Here is a 24,322-nt window from a genome sequence, read left to right as displayed (position 1 = left end):
AGTTCTGTTACACTTAGCGCCGTTGTATGCGCTTGATTCGTCACCAGAATGTCAAATTCAGTTATATCAATCAAGTGATGGGATGAATGATAGACTGATATTTTTTAATGTCTTTAATCACACTTGAAACATGAAGCATAAAGTTGACATTTGTGGCGAGAGTAGAAATTCAGCCCTACGTGTGGTCTTTGCGCATGCGAGTTGCACCATGGCCGCGTTGCGTTTACATTGAAGTCGCATTTGTTTTTGTACTGTGAACAGTCCATACAAAGATTGGATTTAACAAAAAATTCGAATTGGGCATCACACCCTGCAGTGGGGGAACGACTATTAAATGACACAGACTGAACGAAAACAAGAAACTAAATACACCTTCACTAATTAGACAATGAGATACACCTGGACAAGACACATGTGACTGAGAGAACTGATTGGCTGAAACAAGGGGGGGAAGACAAGCAAGGGTGCATGCTATCACACTTAACGAGACAAAGGAAGACACAAGGGAAACATAACACTGATCAAGATAGACAAAAGACAGCAAAACTATCCAAACCCAAACCACAACACGTCCTCCTCCTTCATATTGGCTGGAGTTTCTCGTACTTGGCTTCTGTACACTTGTGCAGCAGCTTTCGTGTCAGGTTAACCAACTGCAGGGAAAAACGGGACGGGGTGAGTGATGGCCCTTGAATAGGTACATAAACTTTTCATGGATTCTGACCTTTGCGGCAAAGAACATGAAAGCGAAGATGACAAGGACCACAATAGCGGAGTATCTGTAGGAACTCATCTTGTTCTGGTAAGCTTGCCTGGGAAATGAGTGGGATGGTTACTTTTTTGTGTGTGACCTTTGTGTGATTGTGTGGATTACTGTGCTCGCTGCTCTGCTAGCTCTGCTCTTGTTCATGCCTTCATCATGGTTCCTACCATTCACGAAGCTCATCCATGTGCAGGAACTTGTTGTACATGTCTTTGTGGAGCTCAAACTGGGATGGTTGCGGGAACATGGATTGGTAAAATTCCGTCAACTTTTTTTTCACTTCCTTAGCATTGCTTTTGGTGTGGTCAATGTCATCATTCATACAGATGAATTTCCTGTTAGAGGAAGTACAGAAGCTATATAAACAACAGGGACTGAATTGCCTTTTAACGCTTGGAGGGTTGTTCTCACTTTGGTCGTTTATGAATGTCTTCAAATATGCGAGCTGCCTCAGCCAGGTCATTGTGAATCATCTTGAAGTGTACTTCATCTGAATTCATGATCTTATACCTGTTGGACAGTTGACTTTTTAGCAGATGAATGGAGGTTGTTAATTTCTAGATGTTGTCAGAAGAGCTCTCACTTGTACTTCTTCTGGTTTGCAAAGGTACTGCGAATGTGATCTGTGACGGGCTTGCAGTTCATGACGAGTTCCTCTGTGACCTGAGACTGGAAACCATTGACTTGTCAAGAGCTGCTAGCATTTCAAAAAAGCACAAGGCAAAAATTTAAGGTTTTTGACCTCCTGACTGGGTTTCGCCCTGTGGATCGGGCTGATGTCTTTTGGAAGTGCTTGAGAGCAGGTGATCAACTGATTCTTCAAACGTGTCAAGTCCTGAAAGTATCCACAGAATGATGTTTGATGTCACATTCAATATACATTATTTTGAGTAGTTCTTCAGTAAATATCTCATAACCAGACCCACCGCGGGGTGGAGCTCTTGCTTGTAGATTTGCATGGCCAGAGCTTGAATTTCGCTATCTGACAGAACGCCGGAGCGGTCTTTGTCAGCAGTGTGAAACAGTTCCGAGATATTAGCCTGCTGCTTGACGCTCATCAGGAAATAAAAGTAGGAAAAGGCAAACTGCATGTCATCTGCATGACGCAAATGGTGGCTTGAGGTCTTCTGAAATTCGTGTGGGAATCTGTACCAAAAAAAGAAAAGAGCAAGGCAGCCTCAGCAGACAGCCCCGAAAGAAGGCCTGCTATCAAAACTTGTTGGTCCTCACGTATCCTGCAGTTCCTGCATCACAAGCTTGTCAATCATATGGGGCGCATGTGCAATCACTTTTCGGACCAATCCGCCAAACTTTTGGTTGTATAGCCTGTCTACGTAGCGAAGTGAGTCGGTAAAAGCGTCTTGCAGCTTTCGGCCAATGTTGGCACCATTCGTCTCATATGTTAAGGCTCTTTGTAGCTGATCCTCTTCCTGTTAAATGGAAAGTAAAGTATGGCACTTAAGATTGCAAGAAACGATACAAAGTTAGAATACGCCATACTTAAGTAACTCTTGAAAGTATTTGACCTTCTCCCAGAGCAGGAAGCCTTTATTAGGATGCACAATCTGATGGAGCTTGATCCACATTGGATTTATCCTGCCGACCACTTCTCTTCCATGCTGTATGCTTTGGAATTCGGAATCAATGTTGCCCTCATTTTCATTTGAGAAGAAGCTTGGTGGTTTTTGTGTCGATTGTGACTTCTGGCTGGTTGCCTGAGTCTTGTTAACTTGAGAAAAATCACCAGCACTGCGTATAGACCTGCGGTTTCTTACTGCACAAGTCAAAATAAAAGCATGACAATGTATTTTAAAGGCAGAATAGTCCAATTGTGTGGCAAGACTGTTGTTGATCACTTTACCTTTGCAGTCTCCTCCATCCCATTCACAGGCAGCATTGTTGCACACCTGGTTACAGAACCCATTCTTGATCCAGTCTCCTTGACAGCCTTTTGAACATGCCGGGACAGTCCAGGCCAGATAAACCTGCCAAGAATCAAGAAGACACTTTTGTTAGTGTGCTTCGCACAGAAGTTGGAGGAATAGGAGTCAATTTCTGTCCAACAAGACCATCTATTTTAAACCATACGACTCAAGCTTAGCTCCTCAAGGGCCGCAGAACTGCATGTTTCAATCAAATGATCAGGATTGTTATTAAATCAGGTGTGTTGGAGGAGGGAAACATATAAAACATGCAGGATTGCGGCCCTCAAGCACTGGAATTTTGAGACCAATGATCTACACGAACTTGCACCGGAGAACAGAGCTTTCTCAGGGTTAGATATTGAGAAAAATATGTTTACATTGTTTTCAAGCTGTTAAAGTTAAGTGTACAAACACAGAACCTTGCAGGGTACCACACGAGTGAATGGTTGTGAGTCTATTCTAATTACTTTCTGCCCATCGGATGGGGTGTAGAAGTCGTCCAACCATACGTCTTTGCCAAACATCACATCATCATTGAGGTAAATGAACTTCTGTGAAATTCCTGGGATGCGGTGGAGGTTGCTTTCGATAGCGGGCGAGCTGAAGGTGGGGAGGTGGCTCTGGTTCAAGAAGATTTCCTATAATTCAGAGGCCATACTTGTTAATTTGGGATAAATGATCTTGAAGCACTGTAATGTGCCACTCATTAAGGTTTAACCTGGTTCCTGTAAGCTGAGAGAAAAACAAAATCCAATGTCTATCGAGATCTGATCACGAAAACAATTTCTACTTGTGTAAGGAATTCCTATCAGAATGTTCTGACTGAGCAGTTGGCAGGTGAGGCTTGCCTGCTGTGTGACAATCGACACTCTGGAGTTTTTCAGGTTCAGCCAGGAGGGAATCTGTCCGTTAGTGACGATGAAGACATGGCGCACCCACGGCACGTGTTTCTCCACGGACCGTAAGGAATAGAGGAGGGCACCATTGTCCTCAAAGCGGTTAAGTGCGAGAAAATCTCTGGTCTCTTTTTTTGTACGGACAGTATTCATCTGCGAGAACTGAGAACAATAGGTTCAACAATGTCAGAGGTATTTATCCATCCATGATCCATCAATCAATCCATTTCCTGAACCATTCGTATTAATTATTGACAGGCAGTGACGTACAACCTTTATAATGGCACTCAGGTCCCAGAACAAGTACACAGGACTGATGGCAAGTTCTTTCCCATCCAGCTTCAGTGTATCTTTAGCCTCTTGGAGGAGATCAGTCAAATTCTGTGGAGTTTTGAGGTGGAGCAGAGCGATGTTGGCCTCTGGGTACAACTCCAACTGAGAAATTCATTTACAAACAAGCCTTGATGTCACGTCATTGGATGGTGAACAAACGATTTTGCTGATGGACAAGCAGCTGTACCGCAGTGATCTTGTCAGTGATGGTGGCAGGCAATTTAGCTTGCAGCTCCTGTGATACTTCAAAGGACTTTGAGAAGCCGGTCAGGTATGCCAGAGTCTGCATTTGGATCAGACCTGGGGCATCTTTGTCTGTGGTCTGGAAAACACAACACAGTGTGATGTGAAGTGCTGATGTCATGCTGAGACACCAAGAGAACATCCTTGAAAATCAAAATTCACCAGGTAACATTTGGTGATTGAGAATTCAGCGTGATCTTGGAGCGTATCTGTCAAGGCCTTTTCAGCTGGAAGACAACCCACCAAGAAGAGACATGCAATAAATGGACATTACTTATAAACATAATAAACAGATTATTTACTGTCATGATGAAGCCCCATTAGTTTGACAGGAGAATATGTAACTTCTAGTCATAATATCATGAGTATTTCTTTGCTACATCAGCCAGATGCAGAACTTTACCGTCAGCCTGGGAATGGAAGACGACCACGGAGACAGCATCGGAGGGTTGGAGGGGTTTCGTCAACTGAAGCAACGACTTGGCCGCCGAAAAGGAGGGCAAGACCGAGGGTAGCTCTTGAGTGGTGATCTTGGCCGGTAGGGCAGGATCAAGCACCAGCATGGGTGCTGCAATGCATTGAGACAACGGGCATCGTGGTTTCTTTCTAGACAAGATATAAAAAGGCGTGAAAGTCTATTTTTGTCTTCTGTATGTGGTTTAGTTCCTGTTAAGTTTAATTCTGGTAAGAAAAAAAAGGAATCTCCCATGTCCATTTGAAATCCCCACAAACTCTCTGAGGTGTGGTCCCAGGCTAGCCTTGGAATCTGTTGGTGCCTCTTGGTTTCTTGGCACATCCACCATCCGTGCTTCAGGACTGGTGTTGGGCACTAACCGGGCAAGAGTGATTCGGTGTGGAACGAGATGCAGCTGGCCCCTTTTTTGGTGTTCGTCCAGGTGGGCTAGCCCATAGGAAACGAGTCTCCTAAATTATTATACTAAGTACACACCTGACTATAAATATTCCTCACAAGAAACTCTTGGCCTTGCTCATATTCATGGTTCCGTTGGGGGCTGGTCCAGGTCATGTAAAATTCCAGCTCCTCTACTTGTCTGTATTGAGGCCTCTGCGTCCACCTTCAGGGGGCTGGTTGGGGTATCAAGTTGAGTCTGGCAGACCGTCCTGGCTCACTGGTCATTGGTGGTCTCCTGTTGACTGGATCCCTCAGGGTGGGTGCTCTTGGATTGGTTAGGCCAAGTCCGTCTGTCCTCACTGTGCCTGCGCACCAACCCCAGCAATCTTTTAACAACTAATGTGCATGTCTTTTGTTGATTCCCAAGCATGTCTCTGTAGACCCCATGGAATTTAGTTACATGGTGTGGGGCCTCTGCAAATTGCTATACACAATTAACCTTACTATTTTGTTAACTTCCTGGACTATTGGTTTCTACAGTTGTTTAGGCACTGCATAATCAATCTCTATCCCACCACACACTGGTAGAACTAGTAATACTATTATTCACTACCCCTGTTCTGCCCTTTTCTGCATTGTCCCATTTGTAGATAACAAGTGGACGGCATAAGGCAGGCCCAACCTCAGAAATGAGGATGGCACAGTTCAGTCAAAGTGTGTTTACAGTAAGTCATTGAGCTGGTCCCCATCTTTGCACTCCTCACATACCTCAGAACTCCTTGTTTCTCCGCCAGTTGCTCTTTAGCCTCCATGAAGTCCATCAGCCAGGCCACGTCTGTGCCGTTCACCCACGTGTATACCAGATCAATGGGCATGGGCGTGCACTCTCTACAAGACATGAAGAAGTCGAGGAACTAGGACTAGTTGGTCTGTATTGCGCTCATACATTGTGGCACTTTGTACCAATCCTTTGCTTCTTCTGCCGCTAACCCCTGCGTCAGTGATCTCCATTTTACACGCTGCAGTTGATGGCACATCAACTGAAACCGTGTCTACAAAGAACAATGACTCTTACTTCACAATTATAAAACCTGTATTTTAGTTATATATGATTCTGCTTGTATTTGTAATATGTTTGGAATTTTACTTCCTGAAACCATGATGATAATTGGTCTCACAAACAATGACTTTCAGGATAGGACTTGATAAGCATTTGCTTCATCCTGTTCCATTTCGAACAGCAAAAATAAAAGTTGTGAACCATAAGTTGCAGAGACCACCTTTGTTTCAACCGAGGATGCTACAGGCCAAGCCTATTTTTTTGTCACTGCTGTTCGATATGACCTTTTTTTTTTTTTTTTTTTTTTTTAACAGTATCGTGAGTTTTTTTTTTTTTTTTTTTTTTTTTTTTTTGTCTTGCAAAACCCCCCACAGTAATGTGATAAATTATCGTATTGTGAGGTTCATATCGAATCGTTACATCCCAAGAACCGGGTACCTCGCATCTTTCTTCTCGCATCATGTTTATGCTCAGGCTAAGGTCAGTGTTAACTCAACAAACCTCGCTCACGGCACAAACAAAATGACATGACAAACACAAAACAGGAGTTTGACACATATTTCCGAGATTGATTACTTACCTGCTATGAAATGACGTACAATCATCCACTTCCTTGTGCAAATCAGAAACATCGTGATACTGGCGAAACCGGTCCCAACTCCTCTTTTCCACAAACTGCATGTAACATGAGGTGATGAAGTGTACTTAGATGACACCGTCTGTTTGATTCCATACTACTTTAACCCATATGCACATTCATCACTCAAACCCGCACCATTGTTTCCACTAAGTTGTAAAACAAGTTGCGACAACAGCAAATTAGGCCATCCATTCATTGACTGCCACATTAACGGCAAATTAGTGTCCAAAAATATGTCAGTGTTTGGGTGTTATTTGACATTTTGTTTAAAGTAGTTTCAAAACTCTTGACAGTTTACAAATATTCCTTCACAGAAAACAATAACAATGAAATATAAATTGTTTACTGTCACAATCGTAATTTACATCGGCAACTCTTCCTATAATGGAAATCAAACTCGGACATTTTTGTCAAATAAAACCAGAGTCAACTCACCTCTCCGATCAGCTGAAGCGATAGCATAATTAAAATGAAGCCCATGCAGCAGGCTACGATTCTGTATCGGTGAGGCATACAGGTGTATGACAGCCGGTGAAGCAGCTTGAGTACCATGTTGACGCTGATGTAGTTCTTGACTCTGCCCAGCGTTGGAATCCTGTTGAATGACTAGATGCAGTTTTGACAAGCATTTAAAACCTTTACTGTAATAGTGGGCGTCATCAATTAAAGGTGCTGTCTTTTCCAAGCATGAGTGGAACAGAAAATGAGAACGTTTTGTTTTGTTCTTTGATTGTTCATTGATTCTAAACGGTTCATCTTGCAAATATAAATTGGTGGTTATTTTTAATTACGTACATGAAATGTTTTACTTATCTTCAGGATACAATGAACACCTCCAGTACTTATTCATGGTTTGCAGTTACATGTTCATCTCATTGCCTGGACAACAGATATTTTTACGGGTTGCGAAGCCCACACAGACACAGCACTTCTGTTGCATTTTTCCGAAATCAAATCCCCTGTAAGCCATTTATTTTTCAGAGTAATGTAAAACGAGTTTTATGTGTTTTGGGAAAACAGTTTTACAGTTGAATTGACATGGATAATTATGAATATTTACTTGATTAACAGGATGCACATTAGCTTGTACCAGTGTCTAGTCTTCCTTGGGTCCGAAAATCCTTAAATCAAAAGATCATGTTTTCAATTTCACATCAGTCAAAGAAAATGACATTGTACATTCACAACTTAAACTGGATTGCTGTTAATCAAGTTGATATTTGTCTTCGTAGCAATTTTCCACTTTATGTCTCTGGTGGGTGTTATAGTGACTTTTTCAGATTACCATGACCTAGATTATTGAGACCCTCCACAAATATGCATAAGAGTCTCAGATGTCAGCAGTGGTGAAAAGATGTGTTCAGTCTGTGAAGTAGTTTCTTGAACTTGACCTCTTTGTATTTGAGCAACAGTTTCCATTTCAAATGATGATGCGATATCTGTTGGGAAGTTGACTTATTAGCAGAAGAATAGAAGTTATGTTTATCTCTACACATTGTCAAATTAAATCAGACTTTATTTATGTAGCACCTTTCATACATTAAAGGGATCGTTCGGATTTTTGGACATGAATCTCTATTTCAATCCTCACCTCCAGTGGTGTGCAATCAGCACTGACTTACCCCTGACAGCATTCTGTGACACGAGTCCTGGTCCGGTTTTGGTCGAGAGGAAAGTAGTTGGCTGGGGTCACGGAAATAAAGCATTTTCTTCTAAAAACAAATTGTTTTCAAAAGAGTGATACATTTGCATCACAAAACATGGCTCTAGAAAAAAAGTCAGACTCCATTAACGCCGGGCACTACTTTTCTGTTCGTTCGTATCATTGCGCGGCGCGCTGCATACAGCTGATAGGCGCGCCTTCCGCCCCAATTATAACTTCGAAAAGACAAACAACTTGTAGATTAGTGCGCGTCTATCAGCTATCAGACGCGCACTAATCTACAAGTTTTGTCTTTGGTTGTCAAATGTATCACTCTTTTGAACATAAATTGTTTTTAGAAGAAACACTCTTTATTTAGGTGGGCCCAACGAACTTACCCTAACCTCAACCACAACCCAATTCAAACCTAAACTGGTAAACCAAGTCTTTACCCTCAAAAAGAGGTCTAAACTTGTGGGGCCCAGCAAAATGGCTCCACAAAGACGAGTTGGGGACCCCACAACTCAGTAAAATCCCAATATTTTGGCCCCACCATATTACAAAAAGAAGACCACATGGCGGGGCACAGAGAAACAATGTGAGGAAAGGCATCCAAGAGGAGCTGATGCACACTGAGAGGGATGACGGCCCACGACGACATCTCAGAGACCCCCACCCCAGAATGACCGTGGCGCGCCCCACATCTAATGAAGAGGTCCTCAGCCCCCTGGGCCTAAAGGACCCCAGGACGATAGCCCCGCCCACAACAGAGGACTAGCTGCCCTTCCCAGTGCAATTTTAGAATGTCAAATAAAACATTCCAGGGGTTTGTACACAAAGATTTATGACGGGGCGGCTTTGTTAGTTTTTATTAGGCAAGGCGAAGCAAGGCAGCTTCATCTATAGTCCATATCATGCACAAGACAACTTCACATAAGCAAAGACAAACACAAGATCATTGATCAAAAACAAAAGTAGCTTACAAAAATTACTGAAATAGATTCTAATGACAATGTTTAAACTCCAGAAAGCTTTAAACACATTTAAAAGTAAAGAAATAAGAGGATGTTTCTAAAATAACTAAAAGGAAAAAAAAAAGAAGATTTGAAAATGTTTACAAGACATGAATCAAAGTTCTTAACCTGAATTTAAAAGCATTTACACTCCACTGACTTCACTCCTTTTGGCATCTTATTCTATTTATGAGCAGCATAATCGCTAAATGCAGGCACACCATGTTTACTTTGAACTCTGCCTCCACCAATTGACCAACGTCTGCAGATCTCAGAGCCCAACTGGGTTTATAATCAATCAATCAGCATTTCTTTAACATATACAGCACCCAAACCATTCAGTGATTTCAGTGATTAGTTTTTGCTTCCATCCACAAATCAAATACTGTGTAACAGTCCACAGACGTACTTCTTTTAAAGTTAGGTTTATCACAAACCAAATGTAATAAAGTTAGGGTGCCTTGTTTACCAAATTGCCAACTTCCAAGGTAGATTTGTGGCTTAAATTCCAGTTTAGAAGAATTAAATTCGGTTGGGCAGTGTACCGTTTTTCATATTTGAACCAAGTAAGGTAAGGACATTTTACATAGCGTTGCATTTCAGGCTGAGTTAAATGAAAAAAGCAGCCAAAAGTAAAACATCACAAACATCTGTTGATTTTTATTTATTTTTTTACTAAATTACTACACAATGCTTACTATCTTACACATGATTAAAAACCAAAACTAATACTGAAACTAAAGCATAAAACTAGGAGCGACGTCATCTGTTGGTGCTTTTTATGGTCTACTGCTAGATGACGTTGCCTTTTTTTTGTAATTTTTATTTTTTTATTTTTTTTTTAACTTAATTGCCAAAGAGGAAAACGAAGGACATTTTGCCATAATTATGGCAGTCATTCGGTGAGTTAATATCAACTGTTCGGCGGAGGTCAAGACACACGCCCGACTCATATGAGTTGTGAAAATGTGCCCCGCTTGGCCATCATTGGCTTCAAGTAATCACACTACATTGCTTGGCCTATCTGTGCTGCAGGGAATTTGGGGCGCTTAGTAGTTGACTTGTGAGTGTTGTGATAGTATGTCGTGTGATTTCTTTCTTATTGTAATCCCTTCAAACTATGTCAAGCAAAAATATGTGCAATGTGAATTCACATGTTAACGGTACATATGGTGTTCCACAGGGTACAATTTTGGGGCCTCAGCTGTTTTCGTTGTATCTGCTCACCCTTGGGTTCCATCTTAAGAAAACAGTGGCTGTTTTAAATTGCTCTTAATTGAGGTGAGTGATGGGCTGATTTACAATGCCAAGTTAATTACACAATCGTGGTCTAAAGGAATACTTTGTTAAGCTGAATAGCGATAGGGGATACAAGAACGCAACACTTTCTGAATTGAAGGTAGAACCAAATTTGATGAAATGGCTACTCGCTCTGTTCATTTTGTTCACCAGTAAACCCTACTGTCCTATGTCTTGAATCTAATTTTATTTTTCAATAAAGAACAGTTTGGAGAGCGCACATAAGAAACTTTAGTTTAGTACCACTAACAAGGTTAAGAACGAAGTTAAGTTGAGTTAGTTTTGTAAACGTATAATGTAGTTTGTTAGTTTTTAATAAACTAATTTTTGTTAATTTTGTTAATGAAAATGTTTTCTTTCAATTTGAATAGGTATATCGTTAGTTTTTGTTGACTAAAATAACCTTTCTCGAGATCCCCAGAAACTGTTTTAATATGTGAGATTACGTCTCATTTTAAAAAGACAAAATTATAACATCTGAATCCTGCCATTTGTTCTTAATTAAAAAAAATGTGTCAGGGTAGGAAAAATAAGGTATATGTGGCTGGCGTTTGACTTGTTTCCGAAACGCACAAAACTTGAATCAAGGCAACTGGACTTTTCCAGGGAGCGTTGCTTTTCCAGAGTACCATGACCTGGATGACTGAGAATCTACACAGATAGATTTGATTTCCCTTTTTGTATTATTTTGTGGGTCCCAGATGCCGCCAGTGGCAAAAAGACACCATGGCGGTCTTCTTCTGGGTCACCAGATGGTGACGTCCTCCTCTTTCATATTATCTGTAGTTTCTCATACTTGGCCTCTTTGCATTTGCGCAGCAGCTTTTGTCTCAGGTGAGCCATCTGCAGAAAAAAAGGGGACAGTGTGAGTGATGGCCCTTGAATAGGTAAATAAAAATAAATGTTCATGGATTCTGACCTTTGCGGCAAAGAACTTGAAAGCGAAGAAGACAAGGACCACTATGGCAGAGTATCTGAAGAAGCGCATCTTGTACTGGTAGGCTTGCCTGGGAAGTGGGCGAGATGGTTACTTTTTGTTCTTCTTTTCGGTGTGTGCCCATTGTGTGTTTGTGTGGTTTACTGTGCTAGCTGCTCTTGCTCCCTCCGCAGAACTAATGCCTTCATCGTGATTCCTACCATTCCCGATGTTCATCCATGTGCAGGAACTTGTTGTACATGTCTTTGTGGAGCTCAAACTGGGATGGTTGCGGAAACATGGATTGGTAAAATTCCGTCAACTTTTGTTTCACTTCCTTAGCATTGCTTTCGGTGTGGTCAATCTCATCATTTATGCAGATGAACTTCCTGTCAGAGGAAGTACAAAAGCTATAAAAACACATGGGACTGAATTGCTTTGTAATGCTTGGAGGTTTCTTCTCACCTTGGTTGTTTATGAATGTCATCAAATATGCGAGCCACGTCAGCCATGTCGTTGTTAATCATCTTGAAGTGTACTTCTTCCGAATCCATGATCTTATACCTGTTGGACAGTCGACTTTTTAGCAGAGGAGGTTGTTAATCTCTACATGTTAGAAGAGCGCTCACTTGTACTTCTTCTGGCCTGCAAAGGTACTGTGAATGTGATCTGTGACGGGCTTGCAGTTCATGACGAGTTCCTCTGTGACCTGAGACTGTACAGTAGATGAGGGAACCATTGACTTGTCAAGAGCTGTCAACATTTTCAAAAGTGCAAAGCAAAAATGTAAGGTTTTTAACCTCCTGATTGGGTTTCGCCCTGTGGATTTGGCTGACATCTTTTGGAAGTAATTGAGAGCAGTTGATCAACTGATTCTTCAAACGTGTCAAATCCTGAAAGTATCCACAGAATGATGTTGGATGTCACATTCAATATACATTATTTTGAGCAGTTCTTCAGTAAATAAATCATAACCAGACCCACCGCAGGTTTGAGCTGTTGCTGGTAGATTTGCATGGCCAGAGCTTGAATTTCGCTATCGGACAGAACGCCGGAGCGGTCTTTGTCAGCAGTGTGAAACAGTTCCGAGATATTAGCCTGCTGCTTGACACCCATCAGGAAATAAAAGTAGGAAAAGGCAAACTGCATATCATCTGCATGACGCAAATGGTGGCTTGAGGTTTTCTTAAATTCATGTGGGAATCTGCAAAAAAAAAAAAAAAAAAAGAAGAAGTAAGGCAGCTTCAGCAGACAGCCCTGAAAGAAGACCAGCTATCAAAACATGTTGGTCCTCACGTTTCCTGCAGCTCTTGCATCACAAGCTTGTCAATCATATGGGGCGCATGTGCAATCACTTTTCGGACCATTTTGCCAAACTTTTGGTTGTATAGCCTGTCTACGTAGCGAAGTGAGTCGACAAATGTTTCTTGCAGCTTTCGGCCAATGTTGGCACCCTTCGTCTCATATTTTAAGGCTCTTTGTAGCTGATCCTCTTTCTGTTAAATGGAAAGGAAACTTTACCACTTAAGATTTGCAAGCTACCATACAAAGTTAGAAGAGGCCATATTTAACGCCCAATTCACACTGACTGCGGAACGCACGCGGTGCGTTTTCCGTATGGCGGCCGTACGGACGTCGCGAGAATAGAACGCATATATAGACAGTTGTGAACTCAACTCTCCAGCGTGAACCCCCGTGATCTTGTGGCCTGGCGGGTGCAGATTTCCGGACACGCAACGCATGCGGTGTGAATTGCAGTACGTGCAGATGCCGTAAAGAAAACGCACCGCGTCCGTTTGCGGTAGTGTGAATTGTGCGTAACTCATTCACTCCCACCCATTTTCACTGAACTCCCTTCGCTTATGAATTTTGACTGATTTTGCAAGGCCCACAGAATTCTCTTACAACAAAAACATGGAACCGACCAAAAGGAAGATTAGAATCTCTTATTTAATCAGGAAAAAAGTACGTTTGTATCTGTTTCTGTTTTTCAGCAATTAGCATTAGAATATAGCTAAATTTAATCATTATTCACAAGCCTTTTAAAAACTGGGGAAAAGAGCTTGCTGCAACATGGCCCTGGTTGATCTCTGATACCCTGATGCCACCTGCTTGCCATTTTTTGAAATAACTGCCATTGCTTTAAGCGACCTCTTCAGGTCAAAAAACAAAAACATAAAAAACGTATAAACACGTTTTTGGGACCATGGCAATATTTAAAATAGAATTTTTTTTATACGTTTTTGGGAGCAAATGAGTTAAATAGTTCTTGAAAGTATTTGACCTTCACCCCGAGCAGGAAGCCTTCATTAGAAAGCACAATCTGATGGAGCTTGATACCCACTGGGTCTGTCCTGCCGACCACTTCCATCATTTTCTTCCCATTGTGTACGGTCTGGATTTCGGGATCTCTTTTGTTGTTATTCTCATTTGCGAAGAAGCTTGGTGGTTTTCGCGTTGATTGTGACTTCTGGCTGGTCGCCTGAGTCTTGTTAGCTTGAGAAATGTCACCATCACCAGCGCTGTGTATAGAGCTGTGGTTTCTCTCTGCACAAGTCAAATAAAAGCATGACAATGTATGTCAAGGAAGAATACTGCACGACTGTTGTTGATCACTTTACCTTTGCAGTCTCCTCCATCCCATTCACAGGCAGCATTGTTGCACACCTGGTTGCAGAACCCGTTCTTGATCCAGTCTCCTTGACAGCCTTTTGAACAATTCGAGACAGTCCAGGTTGGATACCAGACTTGATAAACCTGCCAGGAAGTAAGAAGACACTTTTATTAGTGTGCTGTCACATGCAAGTTGGAGGAATAGGAGTCCATTTCTGTCCAACAAGACATGATCTATTCTACGCCATAGGTCTCACTCTCAAACTTAGGTACTCGAGGGCCGCAGTCCTGCATGTTTTAGAGGTTTCCCTACTCCAATACACCTGAATCAATTGATCAAATATTTTGAATCAGGTGTGTTGGAGGAGGGAACCTCTAAATAAAACATGCGGCCCTCAAGCACTGGAGTTTCAGACCTATGATTTACACTCGAGAACAGAGCTTTCTCAGGGTTAGATATTTATAAAAATATGTTTCCAAGCTGTTCAATTCAAGTGTACAAGCACAAAACCTTGCAGGATACCAAACTAGTGAATGGTTGTGTGTCCATTCTAATTACTCTCTGCCCGTCAGATGGTGTGTAGAAGTCGTCCAGCCATACGTCTTTGCCGAACATCACATCATCATTGAGGTAAATTAACTTCTGTGAGATTCCTAGGATGCGGTGGAGGTTGCTTTCTATAGCGGGCGAGCTGAAGGTGGGGAGGTGGCTCTGGTTCAAGAAGATTTCCTAAAATTTAGAGGTCATCCTTGTTAATTTGGGATAAATGATATTGAGGCACTGCAATGTGCCACACATTAACCAGGTTCAATCACTATCAAGATCTGATCACTACATCAATTTCTACTTGTGTAAGGAATTCCTATCAGAGAATGTTCTGACTGAGCAGTTGGCAGGTGAGGCTTGCCTGATGTGTGACAATCGACACTCTGGAGTTTTTCAGGTTCAGCCAGGAAGGAATCTGTCCGTTAGTGACGATGAAGACATGGCGCACCCACGGAGCGTGTTTCTCCACGGACCGTAAGGAATAGAGGAGGGCACCATTGTCCTCAAAGCGGTTACGTGTGAGGAAATCTCTGGTCTCTTTTTCTGTAGTGGCAGGGTGCATCTGCGAGAACTGAGAACAATAGGTTTGACAGTGTCAGACTGGTGGGGACCTGAAAAGTAAATTGCAATTTTTTTTTTTTTTTTTAGGATTTTGATCATAATATGCATTCCACCACCCTGACTAAGTCCCCAGAGTTGTGAGGAAAACGCCCCATGTTTCCCTTGTCTAAGGCAGTTCATGTCAACAGGGGCCTGCCTCGCTGCCAAGCAGCTCCAGTGAGCGGTGAGCGGACAGGCTCAGTGGAAGGACGGCCGTGTGGGAAGGTGGAGAATAATGTAATTAATTATGCCTGTTGTAATAGCAATTTGTACATAAAGTTGGCATTTGGCGATTATCTATTGAAGCTGAAGAGCAAAAAAAGAATGTAGTCTATCAATATTTATTCAAGTGCAGACATGAAAGACAAGACGTGTGTAGACCGAAGCAGGTGGCACAGGAGAGCCTTGGCCACGCCCAACTCATTTTGTAAGCAGAAGCGCTTGGAATCAGCCCACCAAAATCCATACACAGTAGACCATCTTGTGTAGCCTGTATTTCTGCAATAAGGCAAAATTTTGCAAAAAAATATATTTTGATGCAGTATTAGGGCATCCAGAAGATGGTTGTTGTCGCTGCAAAGTTCGCCTTAGGTCACCTTTAATTTATCCATCAATGATCCGTCAATCATCCATTTTTGGAACCATTCATATTAATTATTGACAGGCAGTGACGTACAACCTTTATAATGGCACTCAGGTCCCAGAACAAGTACACAGGACTGATGGCCAGCTCCTTCCCATCCAGCTTCAGTTTATCTTGAGCCTCGTGGATGAGATCAGTCAAATCCTGTGGAGTCTTGAGGTGGAGCAGAGCGATGCTGGCCTCTGGGTACAACTCCAACTGAGAAATACATTTACAAACAAGCCTTGATGTCACGTCATTGGATGGTGAACAAACGATTTTGCTGATGGATGGACAAGCAGCTGTACCGCAGTGATCTTGTCAGTGATGGTGGCAGGCAATTGAGCTTGCAGCTCCTGTGATTCTTTAAAGGACTCTGAGAAGCCGCTCAGGTATGCCAGAGTCTGCATTTGGATCAGACCTGGGGCATCTTTGTCTGTGGTCTGGAAAATACAACACAGTGTGATGTGAAGTGCTGATGTCATGCTGAGACACCAAGAGAACATCCTTGAAAATCAAAATTCACCAGGTAACATTTGGTGATTGAGAATTCAGCGTGATCTTGGAGCGTATCTGTCAAGGCCTTTTCAGCTGGAAGACAACCCACCAAGAAGAGACATGCAATAAATGGACATTAGTTATAAACATAATAAACAGATTATTTACTGTCATGATGAAGCCCCATTAGTTTGACAGGAGAATATGTAACTTCTAGTCATAATATCATGAGTATTTCTTTGCTACATCAGCCAGATGCAGAACTTTACCGTCAGCCTGGGAATGGAAGACGACCACGGAGACAGCATCGGAGGGTTGGAGGGGTTTGGTCAACTGAAGCAACGACTTGGCCGCCGAAAAGGAGGGCAAGACCGAGGGTAGCTCTTGAGTGGTGATCTTGGCCGGTAGGGCAGGATCAAGCACCAGCATGGGTGCTGCAATGCATTGAGACAACGGGCATCGTGGTTTCCTTCTAGACACAAGATTTAAAAAGGCTTGAAAGTCTATTTTTCTCTTCTGTATGTGGTTTGGATACTGTTAAGTTTAATTTTGGTGAGAAAAGAATGGAACCCGCATGTCAATTTGAAATCCCCACGAACTCTCTGATCTGTAAGTGTGGGGTCCCAGGCTCGCCTTGGGACCTATTGTGGGAGTTAACACCTCTTTGTTTGTTGACGTATTCGCAATCTGTGCTTCAAGACTGGCGTTGGGCGTTGACTCAGTGTGGTGCAGGACAATCTTGGGGGGCATATCCGTGGGATGAGATACAGCTGGCCCCTTTTTAGGTGTTTGTCCATGTGGACGGGCCGTTCCCGCAGAGAACTAGCCTCCTAAACCTGACACTATAAATATCCTCGCAAGACACTCATGGCCTTTTTCATATTCATCGTTCCGTTGGGGACTGGTCAAGGGCATCCGAAAGTCCAGCCTCTCCACTGCTCTGTATTGAAGTCTCTGCATCCACCTTCAGGGGGCGGTGGTCCCAAGGTAAGTATGGCAGACCGCCCTGGGTCTCTGGCCATGGGTGGTCTCCTGTTGACTGGATCCTCCAGGGTGGGTGCCCTGACTCTTGGATCGGTTAGACCAAGTCCATATGTCTTACTGTGCCTGCACAGCAACTCCAGGAAACTTTTAATAACTAATGTGCATGCATACCCGGTGTTGTTGATTTCCAAAAATGTCTCTGTAGACCCATGCCCATGGAATTTAGTTGCCGGTGTGTGGACTCTCCAAATTGCCATAGTCAATGTTACGTTACTATTTATTTTATTTTTTTTACTTCCTTGACTACTGGTTTGTACAGTTGTTTAGGCGCTGCATATTTTAATCCTATCCCACCACACACTGATAGAACTCGTACTACTAGTCACTACCCTTGTCCTGTCCTCATTTGCACCTAATAAGTAGAGAGAGAGAGCGCAAAAGGGAGGCCCAAACCGCACAAATGAGCATAGCCGTTTCTTCCGAAAGGCCAAGTAGGTGGCCGCTTAGGGCCCCCAAGCCATCAGGGGGCCCCCAAGTTCTATGTGTGGTCTTGCCTGAGGACGATTAAAATGTCTTGACTTTGTCTGTCTCTAATATTTGTTTACAACATCCCTTTTATGCTTAAAAACGAAACATAGGATATAAATAAAATAAACTGTGACGGTAAGCAGTGGCTGGTGTTTTTGTGTCACACAGTTTGTGACATAGCCTGTATGTCACTAACTGTGTGAGAATGATTGACAGCTACCCGTTAGCAAGAGTACTAAACAAAACAGACACCGTCATGGCATAAAAAGAAGTTATTTCAGAGGTGCGGACAAAAACGGAAGAAAAAAGAAACTTAAGGAGAAAACTGGTCAAAGGAGAAAGGTAAGGCACTTGTTGGTGATAGTTGGAGGCGAAACTCCATTTTATTTTTAACAAGTTTGTTTACTTGTTTTGCTAGCCAGCTTGCTATATTTATTTATAGATGCTAACCTTCCCTTGGCCAACCCCAAGTTCAACTAGTATAATATGTAAATTATTGTAGAAAATGCTTAAAAGTGACAAATTTTTAATTGGATACAAGCTTTAAAGAGACACTGTACATCACGATTTTTAATATAAAAATAGATTAATTTTAACATTCAGTATTAGTGCAATATTACTGTTTTTAAAAAAAATAGTTATATTCACTCATGGTCTATTTGCTTGATAACCTAAGGAGCTTTGTCTTTGCAGGAGTAATTCTAAAATATTTTGGCGCTCCAGATATTGACCCATATAGGGACTCTTCGGAACTTCATGACCAGGATGCGCAAGGTCATCTTCTTCTACATATTTACATGGTCAGCTGCCTGTTTTTTTTCTAAACACTCAAATGCTGTTTCATTTATTGACGTAAAGAGGACTGTCAGCTTAAGATGTTTAGTTTTAACTGCAGTTTGTTTTGCTCATAAAGTGTAATAGATTCATAAAGTGTAATAGATTGTGGTATCTTAGGAGACCATCTAGCATAGGTGTCAAACTGCAGTCCTCGAGGGCCGCAGTCCTGCAGGTTTTGGAGGTTTCCCACTTTTAACACAGCTGATTCATATTTAAGCTCATCAGCAAGCTCTGCAGTAGCCTGATAATTATCCCGATAATTGAATCAGGTGCGTTGGAGTAGAGAAACCTCGAAAACATGCAGGACTCTGGCCCTCGAGGACCGGTATTTGGCACATGTGATCTAAAGGGTTAGGAATCTCTTCATTGTAGTTTGGCAAACTAGGTGCCCCCAAACAGCATCTTGCCTAGGGCCCCCTTGAAGCTAGAAACGGCCCTGGAAATAAGTCATTGATCTGCTCACCTTCACTAGCTTTGCACTCCTCACATACCTCAGAACTCCTTGTTCCTCTGCCAGTTGCTCTTTAGCCTCCATGAAGTCCCTCAGCCAGGTCAGGTCTGTGCCGTTCACCCACGTGTATACTAGATCAATGGGCATGGGCGTGCACTCTCTACAAAACATGAATAAGTTGGGGAGAGAGGACTTGTTGGTCTGTATTGTGCTCATACATAGTGGCTGTCGCTAGCCGCTGCGTCTAGCAAGTTGTGTAGGGGGCCAAAACTCAAAGAAAAATTTAAGGTCACAGGTGCGACAGGATCAACACTTTTGAATGGGATTTAATTTAAAAGGCAGAATACAATTTTATTATATCAAAAATAAGTCAAAAGTTAAAATTAATGTTGCTCTACGCATTTCTTTGTCAGAACCAGGCAGAGACGTAACGATAACGGCAATATCGCTATCATCATTGTCATGTTAAGATATTAAAAGCAGCACATCTGTGAAGAGGGAGGTTGTATTCCTTTTGTGCAGTTCTAGCACCCTCTGGTGGTTAGTTAACTAGTGTAGTTTAATTTTAATTAGGAAGATTTTGTCCACTGTGGCATTTATTACTCCCATAAATCAGTCATACAGAGCAAATATTTTTCATCATCTCCCTCCAAAGTGGGATAAGCAGTATTTTTGTCTTAACAGCCTAATTGTATAACACGACCCACTTCATATGTTATATGCATATTTTTTACTTTTATGCTGGACTTAGACAAGACATTTACACTTTTGGTCAGGAAACAGTTGGGAATCCACGCAGGCAGGCGTAGGCAGCTCAGGGGCCCTCGGCAGGTCCTAGTCAGTTAATGCCTTCAGGGAAATAGGTGTGGTCATGTTGTGTCTCATTTGTTGCAGCGCGTGTGCACAATTAAAGTCACCGAAAGTAAACTCTCTCTCAGGTGTCTTCATCCAACCCCAAGTGCTACAGCCTATTTCTCTGTCACTGTTGTTCAATATGACCTTTTTAAAAATAAATAAATATGAGTTTTTATATAGTGTCATAAGCTTTTTTTTGTATTGCCAACCTTCCCACAATACTGTGAAAATTATCATATAGTGAGGTTCATATCGTGATATTCATCATATTGTGATGTTTGGATATTGTTACATCCTTAGAATTGGGTACTTGGCATCTTTGCTTGGCATCATGTTTATTTATACTTGGGGTAAGATAGTCTGAACTAAACAGAAACACTAACCTCGCTCACGGTACAAGCAAAATGGCATGACAACACGAAACAAGACTTAACACATGTTCTCAAGATTGATGAATTACCTGCTATGGAATGATGTACAGTCATCCACTTTCTTGTGCAAATTAGAAACATCATGAAACTGGTGAAACCGGTCCCAACTCCACTCTTCCACAAACTGCATATATGGAATTCACATCAGATGACATTGTCCGTTTGATTTCACACAAGTTCAGCCCATGTGCACATTCATCACTCAAACCCGCAACATTCCACAAACACACCTGATCAAATCAAATTAGTGTTTGGGTGATGATTATTTTTTGACACTTTGATAAGTGTCTCTTCACAACTCTTAACAGTTTACAAATATCCCTTCACAACAAACAATTACAATGAGGCATAAATTGTTTACTGTCACAATCGTAAGTTATCTGCAACTCACTTTTAAATGTGTTAATTTCCTGCAGTGTATAATTGAAATCATACTGGGACATTTTTGGCAAATAAAACCAGTCAACTCACCCCTCCGATCAGCTGAAGCGATAACATCATAAAAATGAAGCCCATGCTGAAGGCTACGATTCTGTATCGGTGAGACAGACAGGAGCATGACAGCCTGTGAAGCAGCTTGAGTACCATGTTGACGCACGCCGTAGTTCTTGACTGAGCCCAGCGTTGGAATCCTGTTGAATGAGAAGATGCGATCTTGACAAGCAGTTAACTTGTAATAGTGGGCGTCAGCAGTTAAGTGTTTGCCAAGCATGAATGAAACAGAAAGTGAAAACATTGTAGGTTTGTTTCAATTTTGTATCACCGAAAAGACGTTTATTTTTCAAGGTAATGTAAAACAAGTAATACATGTTTTGTGATAATCGTTTCACAGTTGAAGGAATATGGATAATTATGAACATTTACTTGATGAGAAGGATTCACATTAGCTGGTACCAATGTCTCGTCTTCCTCGGGCCAGAAAATCCTTGCATCAAAAGATCATGTTTTCAATTTCACATCAATAAATATAAATTACATTATGCTGGGTGTTTTGTCTGGTGAGCTTTGCAAGTCTAGTTTCTGTCACGTCACGTCAAGTCTAGTTTCTGTCACGTCAAGTCTAGTTTCTGTCACGTCAAGTCTAGTTTCTGTCAGGTCAAGTCTAGTTCTGTCAGGTCAAGTCAAGTCTAGTTCCGTCACGTCAAGTCAAGTCTAGTCTAGTTCCGTCACGTCAAGTCAAGTCTAGTTCCGTCAAGTCTAGTTCCGTCACGTCACGTCAAGTCTAGTTCTGTCACGTCACATCAAGTCTAGTTCTGTCACGTCACGTCAAGTCTAGTTCTGTCACGTCAAGTCTAGTTCTGTCACGTCACGTCAAGTCTAGTTCTGTCACGTCACGTCAAGTCTAGTTCTGTCACGTCACGTCAAGTCTTATTCTGTCACGTCACGTCAAGTCTTATTCTGTCACGTCACGTCAAGTCTAGTTCTGTCACGTCACGTCAAGTCTAGTTCTGTCACGTCACGTCAAGTCTAGTTCTGTCACGTCACGTCAAGTCTAGTTCTGTCACGTCACGTCACGTCAAGTCTAGTTCTGTCACGTCACGTCAAGTCTAGGTCTGTCACGTCACGTCAAGTCTAGTTCTGTCACGTCACGTCAAGTCTAGTTCTGTCACGTCACGTCAAGTCTAGTTCTGTCACGTCACGTCAAGTCTAGTTCTGTCACGTCACGTCAAGTCTAGTTCTGTCACGTCACGTCAAGTCTAGTTCTGTCACGTCACGTCAAGTCTAGTTCTGTCACGTCACGTCAAGTCTAGTTCTGTCACGTCACGTCAAGTCTAGTTCTGTCACGTCACGTCAAGTCTAGTTCTGTCACGTCACGTCAAGTCTAGTTCTGTCACGTCACGTCAAGTCTAGTTCTGTCACGTCACGTCAAGTCTAGTTCTGTCACGTCACGTCAAGTCTTGTTCTGTCACGTCACGTCAAGTCTTGTTCTGTCACGTCACGTCAAGTCTAGTTCTGTCACGTCACGTCAAGTCTAGTTCTGTCACGTCACGTCAAGTCTAGTTCTGTCACGTCACGTCAAGTCTAGTTCTGTCACGTCACGTCAAGTCTAGTTCTGTCACGTCACGTCAAGTCTAGTTCTGTCACGTCACGTCAAGTCTAGTTCTGTCACGTCACGTCAAGTCTAGTTCTGTCACGTCACGTCAAGTCTAGTTCTGTCACGTCTAGTTCTTTCAAATCCAGTTCCGTCACGTCACGTCAAGTCTAGTTCTGTCACGTCACGTCAAGTCTAGTTCTGTCACGTCACGTCAAGTCTAGTTCTGTCACGTCACGTCTAGTTCTGTCACGTCCAGTTCTGTCAAGTCCAGTCACGTTCTGTCAAGTTGAATTCATGGTTTTCCTGCCCACTTATCAATAAATCACTAGGTTGCTCATTTCCTGTCAGATCAGTCTCCTCAATTTGGGTCCACATCTCTCACTCCACCCTCAAACCATAACAAAATTAGGGATTTTCTTGTCCTGCATAGATATGGAAGTGTCCATGGCTAACCTTCTTTTGGTCATGGTCGACCTCCTAATTGTGTTACATGTGTCTGACTTTGTTTGGAAGTGTTTTAAGCAGTTGATTAACTTATTTTTAAACTAGTCAAGGTCAATTGTTAGCCGTATAACATATTTACAATGTCAGCCCTCCAATTTGTTTGGTATCTCATCTGTACCCTCTCCAATCAAGGCCAAATCAGTCCGAATTTCAAGGGGTTGCGTTGTGACCCGACAGTATGACTTGTGCTAATACCTGCTCTTAGCATTTCTGTCATATATAGCCAGACACGCAAGGAATGAGTCAGCTACCTTGAACGGGCCAGCCCAAGCTGGCTCATTCCAAGCACGGCGTAGGACCTTCCTGTATGAGCCCTAAGGCACCTCCGGAGGGCCAGGGCTGGAGGTGTCTGAGTGCAGGAGGTCAGTATTCTGAGAGAAGCTGGACTGTTGCATGCAATTCCTCCAGATACTCACACCTGGCTTTGTCTGTTTTTGTAAAACAGACCCCTATGTGCATCAGCCAATGACAGAGTAGCTGGCACAGGCATTTCCCTGCGAGTAAGCAACTCACGAGGATAAAGGCCTTTCGTTGAATGTGGGGTGGAACGCATTGAAAACAAAGCAATGGGAAGAGCATCACGCTATTTCAATTTAGTAGAGTTAGTTATTTTTGCCAACTGTTCTTTTTGGTTCGATTGACCCTCTCCACCTGCCCTTGGGACTGGAGGTGAATGGCTGAGCCCAAACGTTGGAAATGTCAAATATCTCCTCCACCTCCTGCAAATCTTCTGCCATTCATAGAGTACATACCGTTGTCTGATCGAATTGAGGTTGGCGCGCCAAACCGGGGAATGTGGGTGTGTAACCACCAATTAGTCACTACAGAAGATTTTGTCTCAAGTTACCTACAGTATCTTATTATCCCTAATCTACCAAACACAAATCAACAAAACACAGATCATGGCGCACTAAATGTCTCATTAACAGCGTCTGCTTGTGGATTCTCATGACCAGACTTTGACTCTCGCTATCAGACACAACGCCAGAGTGGTCTTTGTCAGCAGTGTTCAGCGCTTCTGTGATGTTAGCTTTCTGCTTGACACTCATCAGGATATAAAAGTAGGCAAAGGCATACTGAATGTTGTCTATATAGACGCCAGTGGTGGATTTAGGGACACCTAGGGACAATTCAGAGCGCTCAATTAACCTGCCATGCATGTCTTTGGAATATGGGAGGAGACCGGAGTACCCGGGGAAGACCCATGCAAGCACGGGGAGAACATGCAAACTCC

The 24,322-nt window shown here is 42.5% G+C and overlaps 2 protein-coding genes and 1 long non-coding RNA gene across 5 annotated transcripts; 1 reads left to right on the top strand and 2 right to left on the bottom strand.

Annotated features, from left to right (window-relative positions):
- Positions 1–98: 98 nt before the first annotated feature.
- LOC144003235 (N-acetylglucosamine-1-phosphotransferase subunits alpha/beta-like) lies at positions 99–7,360 on the bottom strand. 3 transcript variants are annotated; one of them, XM_077499266.1, is made up of 19 exons: positions 7,149–7,360; positions 6,654–6,748; positions 5,782–5,901; positions 4,564–4,766; positions 4,323–4,387; positions 4,105–4,239; positions 3,858–4,019; positions 3,537–3,746; positions 3,156–3,326; positions 2,625–2,748; positions 2,290–2,537; positions 1,994–2,193; positions 1,690–1,909; positions 1,506–1,598; positions 1,347–1,432; positions 1,175–1,273; positions 931–1,098; positions 725–812; positions 99–653 (listed from the first exon to the last, which is right to left on the bottom strand). In XM_077499266.1, exons 1-19 carry the CDS (start codon positions 7,263–7,265, stop codon positions 582–584), a joined length of 2,676 nt encoding a protein of 891 aa, XP_077355392.1. In that variant the 5' UTR covers positions 7,266–7,360; the 3' UTR covers positions 99–581. The 3 variants fall into 3 exon arrangements, with proteins under 3 accessions (XP_077355392.1, XP_077355390.1, XP_077355393.1); XM_077499264.1 differs by having other exon boundaries at positions 2,290–2,748; XM_077499267.1 differs by lacking the exon at positions 7,149–7,360 and having other exon boundaries at positions 2,290–2,748; positions 4,564–4,728; positions 6,654–6,670.
- On the top strand, positions 480–6,239 carry LOC144003246 (uncharacterized). Its single transcript, XR_013278918.1, has 3 exons — positions 480–802; positions 5,664–5,738; positions 5,808–6,239. It is a non-coding gene; the product is annotated as an uncharacterized LOC144003246 (long non-coding RNA).
- Positions 7,361–9,209: 1,849 nt separating the features above from the next.
- Positions 9,210–23,923, bottom strand: LOC144003236 (N-acetylglucosamine-1-phosphotransferase subunits alpha/beta-like). The gene is made up of 20 exons (XM_077499268.1): positions 23,841–23,923; positions 21,021–21,181; positions 20,579–20,673; positions 19,304–19,423; positions 16,733–16,935; positions 16,492–16,556; positions 16,274–16,408; positions 16,023–16,184; positions 15,105–15,314; positions 14,756–14,926; positions 14,205–14,340; positions 13,874–14,130; positions 12,880–13,079; positions 12,568–12,787; positions 12,384–12,476; positions 12,213–12,298; positions 12,049–12,147; positions 11,805–11,972; positions 11,587–11,674; positions 9,210–11,510 (listed from the first exon to the last, which is right to left on the bottom strand). Exons 2-20 carry the CDS (start codon positions 21,135–21,137, stop codon positions 11,439–11,441), a joined length of 2,697 nt encoding a protein of 898 aa, XP_077355394.1. The 5' UTR covers positions 21,138–21,181; positions 23,841–23,923; the 3' UTR covers positions 9,210–11,438.
- Between the last annotated feature and the right edge of the window lie 399 nt (positions 23,924–24,322).

The sequence above is a fragment of the Festucalex cinctus genome, chromosome 16 (genome assembly GCF_051991245.1).
Source record: "Festucalex cinctus isolate MCC-2025b chromosome 16, RoL_Fcin_1.0, whole genome shotgun sequence".
In the NCBI taxonomy this organism is placed as follows: domain Eukaryota; kingdom Metazoa; phylum Chordata; class Actinopteri; order Syngnathiformes; family Syngnathidae; genus Festucalex; species Festucalex cinctus.
This window is presented reverse-complemented; position numbering and strand designations above follow the sequence as displayed.